Here is a 13607-nt window from a genome sequence, read left to right on the forward strand (position 1 = left end):
ATCAGAAAGATTCCAAATAAATAACTAATGATACATCTAAAAAGACCTAGAGGTCTGCCCACCACCCACGACCACCCTGCACGGACTCAGCACCCAAGGTGTGGCTCCCCAGCAGGTTTGGAGGCTGGTGCAGACATTTTGAATTATCCCCAAGGGGGAGGCCGCCATCTTTGGGTGGGGCAGCTCCTGTCCTGAGATGCCTACAGAAGACTGAGGACTCTTTGACAGGCACCTCATTTCATTGGGATACTGAAGACAGGGAGGTTTGAGTGGTAGATGACTGTTGTACTGCAGATTTTTAAATTTTTTAATGTTTTATTTCTTCTTTTTTTTTCTCACTCTATTTTCTTTTTATTTACCTATTTCCTCAGAGTTTCTTTCTCCTTTTTCTCATGATAACAACCAACTTCTTTTGATCTTACTCTCACTCTTCCCTTGATCTACACTCACTTCTTATCCCATTACCAGTTACATCCCACACCCCTCCCCATCTTCTCTGTTCACTGTCAGAAATTATAGAGCTCAGTGCAAGCCTATTGGCTATAACACAGATAATAATTGAACTCATCCTATCTGTTTATTACAATACTGTTAATGTCCTTATAGGGCTATCTGGTTTAGGGCTGCATATTGTTTATATTGGCTGCTGCTAATATTAATCTCATACTCAAAGGAGAGATATTTGAAACCTGCAGGGTCACAATAAGCCTACAAGAGGAAGCTGCAATACCTTAGATCTTCACTGCTAGAGGGGAAGATACAGGTCCAACATGAGAAAAAAAGGGGAAGAAAGTATCACTAACAAACCAAGATGCTATTTTGATAGAACCCAATGACAGCATGGCAGTAGAAATGACAAAAAAGGAGTTTAATATGTACATAATTAAAATGATCCAAGAAGCAAAGGATGAGATAAGAGAGCAAATGCAGGCAATGTATGATCATTCCAACAAACAGTTAAAAGAACAAATGCAGGAAGCAAAAGAGCATTTCAATAAAGAGAGATTCTGAAAAAAACCCAAACAAATTCTTGAAATGAAAGAAACAATAAATAAGAACTCAATAGAAAGCATCATCAACAGAACAGATCTCGTGGAAGACAGAATCTCAGACAATGAAGACAAAATATTTAATCTTAAAAATGAAGCTGACCAAACTGAGAAGATGGTAAGAAATCATAAACAGAACCTCCAAGAATTATGGAATTTCATGAAAAGACCAAATTTAAGAATTACTGGGACTGAGGAAGGCACAGAGATACAAACCAAAGGACTGAACAACCTGTTCAACAAAATAATATCAGAAAATTTCAAAACCTGAAGAATGAAATGGAAAGTCAAACACAAGAGGCTTAGAGAACACCAAATACACAAAATTACAACAGATCCACACCAAGGCACATTATAAGGAAAATGCCTAACATATAAAATAAGATAGGATTTTAAAGACTGAGAGAAAAGTGAAGATTACATATAAGGGGAAACCAATACGGATAACAGATTTCTCAGCCCAGACCTTAGAAACTATAAGGGCCCAGAACAATATAGTCCAAGCTCTGAAAGAACATGGTTGCCAACCAGGAATCTTATACTCAGCAAAACCAACCTTGAGATTGGATGATGAAATAAAATCTTTCCATGACAAACAAAAGTTGAAAAAATTTACAAATAGAAAACCAACACTACAGAACATTCTCAGCAAAATATTTCATGAGGAGGAAGTGAAAAACAACAAATGTAAGTCAGCAAAGGGAGGAACTAGACAGGATCCTACTGGGAGTGGTAGGAAGTTTAAAGAGATGACAAAAAATGTGTTGAGGACTCAAACATAACTTTTCCATTGCAATCTACTTTGTGGAAAAACTGTCATATTTATTTTTATCAGAGCTAATGATTGCTAGAGAACTCAGTATATAATCATTCTTGTATTAGAGTGAGCCTCTTGAAATGTCTCTCATTTACTATCTCTGAATTATCTCCAAATGAAAACCTGCTTTGTACCTGTATCTGACTGGTTTTGATGTTTTATTTTTGCTCTTACTAAACAATTCTTCATTGTTTTTTGGAAAAAAAAAAAAGACCTTAGCCATGGAGCTGGGGCTCAGCGGCAGAGCACTTGCCTAGCACATGTGAGTCACTGGAATCTATCCTTAGCACCACATAAAAATAAATAAAATAAAGGCATGCTAACCATCTAAAATAAATAAATAAATAAATAAATAAATACCTAGCCAAAACCAGGAAAAAAAATTCAAAAACAATCCCAAAGCCAGCAGAAGGAAGGAAATAATTAAGATCAGAACTGAAATTGATGGAAGGAATTAAAAAAAAAAATACAAAGGATCATTGAAACAAAGAATTGATTCTTTGCAAAGATAAACAAAGGTGCATACTTGTAAGCCCAGCAACTTAGGAGGCTGAGGCAGGAGGATCACAAGTTAAAAGCAAGACTTAGCAACTTAGTGAGACCCTAAGAAACTTCAGTAGACCCTGTCTCTAAACAAGAAATAAAAAGGTCTGGAGAGTAGCTCAGTGGTAAAGTTAGGGTTCAATTCCCAGTTTAAAACAAAAAATTATAAACAAGATTGATTAAACCCTTAGTTAACTAACCAAAAGAAAAAGAAGAAAATACCCAAATTTTAAAAATTAGAGTTGAAAAAGGAGGTATTACCACAGACAACACAGAAATTCAAAGAATGAATCAATAGGGATTATTTTGAAAACTTTTACTTCAGTAAATTGGAAAATCTAGAAGAAATGGATACACTTCTAGACACACAAGACCTGCCAAAATTGAACCAAAAGGATACTGACACCTAAACAGAATAACAACAAGCAATGAGCTTTGAGGATGTAATTAGAAGATCTCCAACGAAGACCAGGACCAGATGAATTCTCAGATGAATTCTATCACATCTTCAAAAAAGAACTTGATGCCAACGCTCCTCAAATTATTCCATGAAATGGAAAGCATAGAACACTTTCACCCTTTTTTTTTTTTTGGAGGGGGGTGCTGGGGATCAAACTCAGGGCCTTGTCCTTACAAGGCAAACACTCTACCAACTGAGCTATCTCCCCAGCCCCAGAACACTTTCAAATTCATTCTACAAAGCCACTATCACCTTCATATCAAAGCCCGGTAAGGACACATCAAGAAAACTACAGGACAATAGCCCTGATGAACACAGATGCAAAATTCTCAATAAATTATTAGCAAATGGTATTTAACAACACATTGAGAAGAAGAGTGTACAGCATGACCAAACTGGATTCAGGCCAGGAATTCATGGATAGTTCAACATATGCAAATCAAAAAACGTAATCCACCACATAAATAAAATTAAGGAGAAAAATCACTTAGTCATACCAACAGATGCAGATAAAGCCTTTCAGCACTAATTCATAATAAAAACACTGAAGAAACAAGAGAGAAGGAACTTACCTCAACATCATAAAGGTTATATACAACACACCCAAATCCAGCCTCATAGTGAATGAAGAAAAACAAACGGCTGCCTCTAAAATCAGGAACAAGACAAGGAAGTCCACTCTCATCACTCTTATTCAATATGTACTTGAAATTTTATTTAAAGCAATTAGGAAAAAGAAGAAAATAAAAGGAATAGAAATAAGAAAAGAGGAAATCAAATTATCACTGTTTGCAAATCAACATGATTCTGTAGTTTGGAAGATCCAAAAAGCTCCACCAAAAGACTTCTAGAAACAGAAATCAATTTCCAGCTACGTATGAGTTTGTCAGCATGAACCCAACTACTATGTATAAAGCTCTAAAAATAAAAATAAATAAATAAGAAAAAAAATGCATTCTTTAGTATTGGTGACACAAAACTGAGGAGGGAAGCCCAGTACCCACAATGCAGCACTTCAGTGTAAAAGGCAAAAATGGTTTCCAATCTAAAACATGAAGCTGGTAAGAGAGGAGTTATCTCCAGGAGGCACCCAATAAGACCACTGCTCTCTAAGGAGATCATGGCCCCAGGTCTGCAGCTGGAGCTTGATGGACACCACTGTGCACCTCCTATGCTCGGACATTAATACTGAAGATCCCTGTAAGTTATCTTTTTTTTGCAACCTGGATCATATTAATTTATTTTTACAATTTAATAAATAGCTCTCTTAATGGTTGCACACACATCAAACAAGAAAAAGACTTCTAGAGTTTATAAATAAATCCACCAAAGTTACAGGATACAAATTAACATACAAAAATCAATAGCTTTCCTATATGCCAATTATGAATTTGTTGAAAAAGAAATCAGAAAAACAAGTCCATTTACATAGGTTTAAAAAAAAAAAAAAACTAGGAATAAATCTAACCGAGAGGGAAAAGACCTCTAAAATGAAAATTACAAAACACTGAAAATAGAGGAAGACACTACAAAATGGAAAGACCTCCCATCCATGTTCATGGATAGGCAAAATTAACATTGTTAAGAAGGCCTCATTTCTAAAGAAAACTATAGACTCAATGCAATCCCCAGCAAAATACCAATAAACATTCTTCCCAGAACTAGGAAAAAACAGTCCTAAATTCATTTGGGAGAACCAAAGACCTAGAATAGCCAAAGCAATTTTAAGTCAGAAAAGTAATGCTGACCTCACATTATACTAGAGCTAGAGTAACAAAAACCACATGGTTCTGACATAAAAACAGACACAAAGGTCAGTGGAACAGAATAGGAGACACACAGACAAATCCACAGAGATACAGTCACCTGATCCTTGACAAAAGTGACAAAAACATATCTTGTAGAAAAGACAACTTCTTCAACAAATGGTGCTGGGAAAACTGGATATCCATAAGTGGAATGAAACTAGATCCCCCTATCTCTCACCCTATACAAAAATCAACTCAAAGAGGATCAAAAACCAAGGAAGGAGAAACAGTGAAAATGCATGAAGAAAACACAGGATCAACACTCCAACATATAGGTACAAGTAACAACTTTGTCAATAAGACCAGTAAAGCTAAGGAAGTAATGCAAAGCATTAATAAATGGAATGGCATCAAATTAAAAAGCTTTTATACAGCAAAGAAGCAATTCTGAGCATGTAAAGGGAAGATACACGATGGGAGAAAAAAACTCTGCCAGCTACTCTCTAACAGAGGATTCATATCCAGAGTACATAATTAAAACATCAAAAAACTTAGCATCCAAAAAAAAAAAAAAAAAACCAATGCAATCAAATGGGCAAATGAACTAAAGACACTCAAAAGAAGTAGTACAAAAATGACAAAGAAATACATGAAAAAACGTTCAACACCTTTAGCAACAAGGAGATAAAAATAAAATTACACTGAGATTTCATCTCCTCTTAGAATGTCTGTTATAAGAATGAAAATAATAATAAATGCTGGCAAGTATATGGAGAAAAAGAAATATTATATTATATTATATTATATTTCTTATAAATTACTACAACCACTAAGGAAATCACTATGAAAATTCCTCAAAAGACTAAAAATGGAAATATCATGACCCAGTTACATTATTCCTCAGTATTTAGCCTAAAGAATTAGCATAAAATAGTGATACATACATATACACATTTATAGCAGAACAATTAATAATAGCCAAATTATGGAACCAGCTTAGGAAAACATCAACAGATGAATAGATAAAGAAATATAGCATACAAACACAATGGAGTTTTACTCAGCCATAAAAAATGAAATTATGTCATTTGCTGGTAAATGGAGAGAACTGGAGAACATCATGCTAAGCAAAATAAGCCAAACTCAGAAAGTCAAGGGTCATATGATTTCTCTGGTATGTAGAATCTAGGGAAAAAATAAATAAAAAAGGGGGCACTCATGAAAATAGAAGGGACACCAGTAGAATACAGGAAGGGCAGCAGGAGGGAAAAGGAGGAGAGGAAAGGGGAGATACTGGGAAATGAAATCAACCAAATTATACTACTATACTGAGTGCATACACAAGTATGTGACAATGAATCCTATCATGTGTAATTATAATGCACCAATAAAATGGGAAAGAAAAAAATGACAAATCCATGAACAATAATAAAGGTCTCTAATACACACTCTGAAAAAAAAACTGTAAACCATTCTTACTGGAAGTCACTACTGCAAAGAAAGAACCATGTGTTCAGAAAAACACTAAATCTTGAAAGTTTAATGAGTTTTACTATGGAGAAAGACAAAAGAACAACAGTGGCGAAGACAAAACTGTAGAAAATCTACAGGTAAGAGAGAAAGGCAGAAAACACAGTAAAACCACATAGACTAAAGAAACAAAACAGAAAATATGAACTAGTAATTTTAGCTTCCTTTACAATGAAAAAGAAAACTTTAAGAAACAGTAGTTAACATCAAGTGTAGTGCAAAGATCAAGGAAGAAGAGGACAGGGAGTTGGATTTGGCCCTAGAGTTCTTTGGGAGTGTAAAGTCAGCAGAAAAGAAAGGAGTTAGTAGAGCTAAAAGGTAAAGAAATGAAATAGCAGGTAAAGACCTGGCTCAAGTAGCACATGCCTGCTGAGGCAGGAGGGTCACAAGTTCAAGGCTAGTCTCAGCAACTTAGTAACGTCTAAGTAACTTAGTAAGACCTTGTCTCAAAAGAAAACAAAAAGGGCTGGGGACATGGCTCAGTTGTAAAGTGCCTCTGGGTTCAGTTCCCCATACCAAAAAAGAAAAAAAATTCAACTATAAAGAAAAATAAGAACTTGTCCTTAAAAGGTAGTGGCAGACACATCACAAGTATTCAATGCTTACTGACTGAACAAGCAAACAAATAAATTCATGACTATATCGCATCATGAGCTGTATCCTGGGAAAAAAGACAGTATTCGAGAAACACTTTTTGCCTGAAGAAAGCAATGTGGAAGTACATTTCAAAGAAGAAAAAGTTTTAATATGTCTCAAAGTGAAGAAACATGATAATAAACACACAGACACACACACATACACATATATACACATATATGTTTTTAAAGTAGGTAGAAAATAAAGAAGGAAACCTGAGAATGAAGAGAATGGCAAAAAAAAAAAAAAAAAAAAAAAGTAACCACTAACTCTCCTCAAATTCTGCCCCTAAATAAAGAAAACAAAAAGTTGGAAATCAAAGCAGAAACATTCAGAAGTTGGGTAAACAGAAAATGAGAGGAAGGAAAGCTTCTATTCTCTTACTATCATGATGAACAAGGTGGTTTTAAAAAAAAAAGCCAGGTTTAAATATGCTTTCTTTCCAGTCAAAAATAGCTTTAAAGTTTGTTATAGTTTGGGTATGAGATGTTCCCCAAAAGCTCATGTAAGACAATGTAAGAATATTCAGAGGTGAACTGATTAGATTATGAGAATAATTAATCCATTTGAAAATGATTAACTGGAAACTGTAGGCAGGGTGAAGCTAGAGAAAGTAGGTAACCAGGGGTGTGCCTTCAGGATTCGTATTTTATCCCTGGAAGGTAGGATCCATCTCTGCTTCTTGGCTGTCATGCCCTGAGCTATTTTCCTCTGCCATGCCCTTCCACCATGATGTTCTACCTCGTCTTGGGCCCAAAGCAAAGGAGTCAACCGACTCTGAATTATGAGGCAAAATAAACTTTTCCTCCTCTAAGTTGTTCTTGTCAAGTCTTTCTGGTTACAGTAATATGAAGCACACTACAATAAAGCTAAAGTAAAAATGGTAAAGATATGAACAGAGGGAGTAGGCAAGTCTACAAAACAATAAAACCAAGTTCTATAAGGATAAGTTGTATTGTGGAAACAGCAATCTCAAATTTAAAGTTCCCCAAGATACAATTTATAAATAAAGGAATGTTAATTGTGAAAGCCTCGTGCTTCCCGGAAATTCCTAAGTATCATATCACAAATGACACTAGTGAATAGTAACCAAAGAGGCTACAAAGTAAGTTTAATAAAACAGAGACATATGACATATTAAAAGAGTCCAGAGGTTATTAGGATAAATGCCCAATGTATGGAATATATTTTCTAATATGGATAAAATTTCAGTACAGTGTTTTATTCAGTCCCACAGATTTTCAAGTGAGGTAAAAAACTTAAAAAGTGCCATTCTTGGGCTGGGATGTAGCTCAGTGGCAAAGCATCTACCTTGAATTTGCAAAGCCCTAGTTTGACCCCCAGTTCCAGAAAAAAACTAACATTCTTCTATAATAAGGGTAAGGGATCCTTCAGTTTTAACCCCTTCAATACAAGTAATGAGAAGATTAAAATGAATAATGAAGAATTCTTAAGTTATACTCAAGATTAACAGTTAGTGAGTCATTATAAAAGATAAAAAATACAATGTTTAGAAAAATATAAAAAATTTGGTCCTTTCTAAAAATTTAAGAAGTATGTGACAATAAATCCAAGATCAAAATATTTATTCTAAACATGAACCACATTAAAAGAAAGAATTTTACAATTTTTAAAGGTGAATAATAAAAAAAAAAATTACAATTTTAAAAAGTGAGTATTTCTCTGCTAATAAAAATAAGTTTTGGTAAACTCTTCTCTTTAAAAAAAGCATATAGTAATTCTAAAACAGTAACAGATATGATAGATGTCCAAAAAATGGAAAAAAGACACACAACACCTATATAAATAACTGATAAAGACAAGATATATAAATATGCCAGTTGATAAATACAAGGCAAAATTTTGTAAGTAGATTTTATAAAAATCACACAAACTCTCCTCTCAAAAAGAACATTTTTATTTAATAGCTTGACAGGCGGCAAAAATTAAATCTTGTTTCCACATTTAGCTAAAAAAAGATTTTTGAAAAAAATAGAATTAACCAAAACTAAGCATCATCTTTGAAAATTATAAACATGATTATAATGAAGTGTTGGGGAAGATAGAGTAGAACTAAGTTCAATAAAAAGTATTTCTCCTCTATAAATAAATTATCACCCATTTCTTATATCAAAGACTTTTTATACATGGGAACATGGAACACTAAATCATATTTTAATTATCACTTTCCTAAATCTGAATGATGACTTTGAATAAATAGGGACAGCCTCCAAAAGAGACATTTCGATACATAGCAAAACTAATCCAAAGGGACAGAAATTAATATAGCACTTGTCTTTGGGGGAATTAACTAGAATTTGGCATAAGAGAACTTTCTAAGGTGATGGAAATGCTATTTCTTCCTTGGGATGTTGGTGACAGAGTATAGACATTTGCTGAGACTCATAAACTGAGAACCATAAATTGTTCTCTGTAAACAATACTTAAAGAGTTTTTTAAAAAGTAATAGGTAGAAATAGTGTTGGATTATATGGAACAAGCCTACTACAAGAAATGAGATAATGCTTAGATCTGATTTATAAAACAACTTCAATAAACAGCAGAAGCAATGATCTAACTACTCATCTCAAAATACCTTACCATCTATCGGTATTAAAAATGAAATAATTATTTTTGGTAAATATTCTCAAAAAGAAATTCATTTATACTCAAATAATAAATTTATTTGCTGAATAGTACATTTACAGTAGATTACTAGGAAGCTAAACTGCTTTAAGTCAGAAAGATTTAAGGCAGTAATACTGAGGGTTTTATATAAAAAACAAATGGACTAAAACTACTACTAACGAACGAGCTAACATTTACTGAATGACGTGTGTAAGGTAAACCAGGCTTGGTGGTACACATCTAAAATCCCTGTTACTCAGGAGGCTGAGGCAGGAGGATAACAAGTTGGAGGTCAGCCTGGGCAACTTAGCAAGACCTTCAAAATTAAAAACAAAAAGGCCTGGGTTCATTCTCTAGTATAAAAACAAAACAGAAGAAGAAGTAGTTGTTTGCCGGGTATTAACCTAAAATGCTTCACCTGCATTACCTTATATGATTCTTCTAGAAATTTATAAGGTAGGTACTATTTTCATTTTTATTTTACAAATGAAGAATCTAAGTACCCTAAGGTCAGGTATTCTGTGGAGATAACACAGGTCTGATAGTTCGAAATTAGAGATAACCTTCTTAATTGCTTTGTTCGACTACCTCTCAAGAATCAGTTGTCTTGAAATACTCAAGGGTGAAATAAAGATTGTGCCTTAGTTTTGAAACCTGGGATCTTCAACAATTACTTATTTATATTTTGCAGTCTCAGAATAATTTTTAAATAACAACTCTGGCTTTGCTTGCAAAAACTCACAAGACCCACCATAAAAATACTGGATGGTTCAGCCGTCTACAAGATTTAGTTTTAAATATAAAGTTTTATTGTTTATCATTTGATTTCTAAGTATATCCTCTCAGGCATGGCTGCACACACCTGTAATCTCAGTGACTCAGGATATTGAAGGACAGAGGATCAGAGGTTCAAGGTGAGCCACCAACAATTTAGTGAGGCCCTAAGCAACTTAGTGAGACCCTGTCTCAAAAAATTAAAAGGGCTTGGGATATAAATCAGTGGCAAAGAAACCATGGGTTCAGTCTTTGGTACCAAAAGGAAAAAAAAGATTTCTAAGTACATCCTAACCTTAGCTCTCATCATGGCACACCTGGAAAAGGAGTTCCATGGACTATAAAGCCAGTCACTCATCCTCTGGTAACAAGCACTAATGAAAGTCTAGCATTTCAAAATAATTGTTATTTCAGGAAGTAGATAAGCTGGACCAAACAATGTTCAAATACAATTTCAAGTGCTATATATTAACAAATACTTGTAGTTAAGATCCTTACCTGTAAGGGAGCGGGAGGATTGGGGGGTTCAACCCAGGGCCTTGCACATGTTAAGCAAGTGCTCTATCACTCTAGATCCACAGGCCTGAATTCTTACATTTTTAATAATTCAATATCTTGCCATGTACCTCATCTATTTCACAGTCAGTGAACTGCAGCCCTCTGATAGGAAATTTCTGTTCTAAGCTACGAACCTGCCCACTTCCAATCATCTGTTATTCAACTCCTCCCAACAGCCTAATTGAGAAAAATAGTATTTTCAGAGAACTGAATCGTTCAGGGATTCCATGTCTTGTCCTTGGTTTAAAATGAACTATTAAAAGGGCTATACACTTTTGTCTTCAATGTTTTATATCTCTATAACCCGTTACAAACATCAAGTTACATTTTCAAACTACACCTCACATTTTCTTGAAAAAGACAAGAAACAACATTGTAACATCTGTTACCACATTTGCTACACAGATATGAAGAACAGGGCTTTATACGAAATGTTCAAAAAGCTCTACTTCTTTGATGTAACTAATATGTTTTCTCCTCAAGGATCTTGAAAATACATAAAAGATCATATTTCCTTTTATACCTTCACTAGCAAAAAGCTCAGGAACTAATTTAAGACAGAACTAAATAAATTATGCTTGACTTTATAGCTGGAAGATCTCTATTCTATTCCTTTTACCCTTACCTTACCCCATCTATGCAAACTTTTGCTTTTATTGAGTCTGAGGTATGTATGCATATTACTGAGGTCGAACTACATAAAGGTGGCATTCCATATCTTTAGTTTATGCATCTGTAGATTCAACCAACCACAGATCAAATATATTAGGGGAAAAGACTTCACTGTACTGAACATGCACAGACTTTTTTCTTTGGTCATTATTCCCTAAGTAATATGGTATAAAGACCATCTGCATAGCATTTACACCATATTTTATATTACAGGTAATCTAGGGATAATTTAAAGTATATGAAAGAAAGAATGTGCATAGGTTATATGCAAATACTACACCATTTTCTAAAAGGCACTTAAGCATCCATGGATCCTACTATCTGGAACTAATTTGTGGACACCAAGGGATGACTGCCTATTTATCCATTTAGCACTTTACACTGACTAAAAGCAATTTCAAAAGGGAATAAGAAATACTGCAATTTCACAGAAAATTAAAAAGTAAGACCAGTAAAAGAAATCATTTTTACATCTGTAGCCAACCATAAGGATTAGAAAATAAGATTTTGAGGATTTAAGACTGCTACACTTCAAAAACGGTAAACTCTTGAAATTACAAATTTATCTCTAATAAAGCTAAACCACTCTAAACAAGCCTAAACTGGTCATAAGAACATTCGATCACCAAACTAGCTCCCAGGTATTAGACCCTGACTGAGTAACAAGAATATCTCTTTGGGCTGCAGGGGTGGTACACGCCTATAATTCCAGCGGCTCCAGAGGATAAGGCAGGAGGATCATGAGTTCACAGCGAGCCTCAGCAAAAAACAAGGTGCTAAGCAACTCAGTGAGACTCCGTCTCTAAACAAAATACAAAATAGGGATGGGGATGTGGCTCAGTGGCGGAGTACCCCTGAGTTTCATTCCTGGTACCTCTCTGTATAGAAAGGAAATTCTTCAAGTGAATTTTCAGGTCAGAGATAATTTTTTCCTTACCTTTACGCAGGCTCCCTCTACTGACAGGAAAATAAACTATGGAATTACAATGGCAAATTAACACAACAAAAAATAGTTAAATACTTTGAAGTCAGTATTTTAGATAAAAGTTTAAAACTGACTTTATTATAGACCCAAAAAGAAAATAAATATCTGTGAATTAACAAGTCAAATAGCATTCACATTTTATATTTAGCATACACCACTTCAGTATATTTCTTTTCAATATTAATCCTAAGATGCAAGAAGGGTTAGATATTTTTAAATCATTTTAAATATTTTTAAAAATTTCTTGTAAAGGTAATGTTTACCTGTATCTGTTCTGGTGTCCATTGGTCTAGGTTGACAGACTTGACCCTGGATATATGAACCCCAAGATTTCTATGAATTCCAGCACATCTTATGCAAATAAACACACCAATATTCCAGGAAGCCCATCGAGGACCTAATTAAGAAAAAGAAACAAAGAAAAGTAAGTATTAAAAACTAAAATTAAAAAAAAAAAATCACAAAAGCATATTAGAATTTGAAGCATTCTGGTTTTCACACCATTATAAAAGAAGCTTCCAATATCATATGGTCAAATTTTCAAATCATACTGGCAGCAGCTTGTTAAAATGACCTGTGACTTGGCTGCACTAAAGGTTATAAATAAACCTTCCAGAACCTTGATCATTTTACTAACTTCGCTTTCTGGAAACTTCTCCTAAATCCAAGATTTTAAAACTCATCTATGTAAAGTTTTTCACTGAGCATATTTGAACCAGTAGTAATGTTGCCCAGTAAAAAGTAAGTTCTTCTTTAAATATGTAAGATACTACTTAAAATACTAACAAATAAAAATGTTTTAAGACTTCTTTTTTTTTTTTTTGCAAATGCGTTCCGGATATGATGCCTGAACCTCCCAACCCTCCTGTCTCAGCCTCCCAAGAAGCTGGTATAACCCATTTAAAAAAAAAAAAACATAGGGCTGGAAATATAGCTCACTGGTAGAGCACTAGTAAAGCCCTGGGTTCAACCTCCATTACAACAAAAACAAACAAAATATAAAAATAAATCCCAATATTATGTATAACTATAATGGACCAATTTTTTTAAAAGTACTATGTCAAATATTGAAAGAATTATATCAAATAAAATAAATTAAACATCAATTAGGAAAGAAAACCAAATATATTAGTATTAAATATTAAATATATTAGTACTGCATGCAACAATGAAAACAAGAACTGCCTCAAAAAGTCTTATATTCACA

General features: G+C 34.1%; 1 protein-coding gene across 7 annotated transcripts in view; it reads right to left on the bottom strand.

Annotated features, from left to right (window-relative positions):
- SMAP1 (small ArfGAP 1) overlaps positions 1-13607 on the bottom strand; it is a 182131-nt gene that overhangs the window by 118346 nt on the left and 50178 nt on the right. For 6 of the 7 annotated variants that reach the window (XM_079146538.1, XM_079146536.1, XM_079146535.1 and 3 more), the window contains exon 2: positions 12664-12797. Coding sequence is in view for 3 of the 7 variants with exons in the window: in XM_079146539.1 (XP_079002665.1) it covers positions 12664-12797 (134 nt within the window). In the remaining 4 variants the exon portion in view is untranslated. Of the gene's footprint in view, positions 1-12663; positions 12800-13607 lie in introns of those variants that run through there. The other variant, XM_079146540.1, reaches the window with a different exon arrangement.

The sequence above is a fragment of the Sciurus vulgaris genome, assembly GCF_902686455.1.
Source record: "Sciurus vulgaris genome assembly, chromosome: 7".
NCBI classification, from domain to species: domain Eukaryota; kingdom Metazoa; phylum Chordata; class Mammalia; order Rodentia; family Sciuridae; genus Sciurus; species Sciurus vulgaris.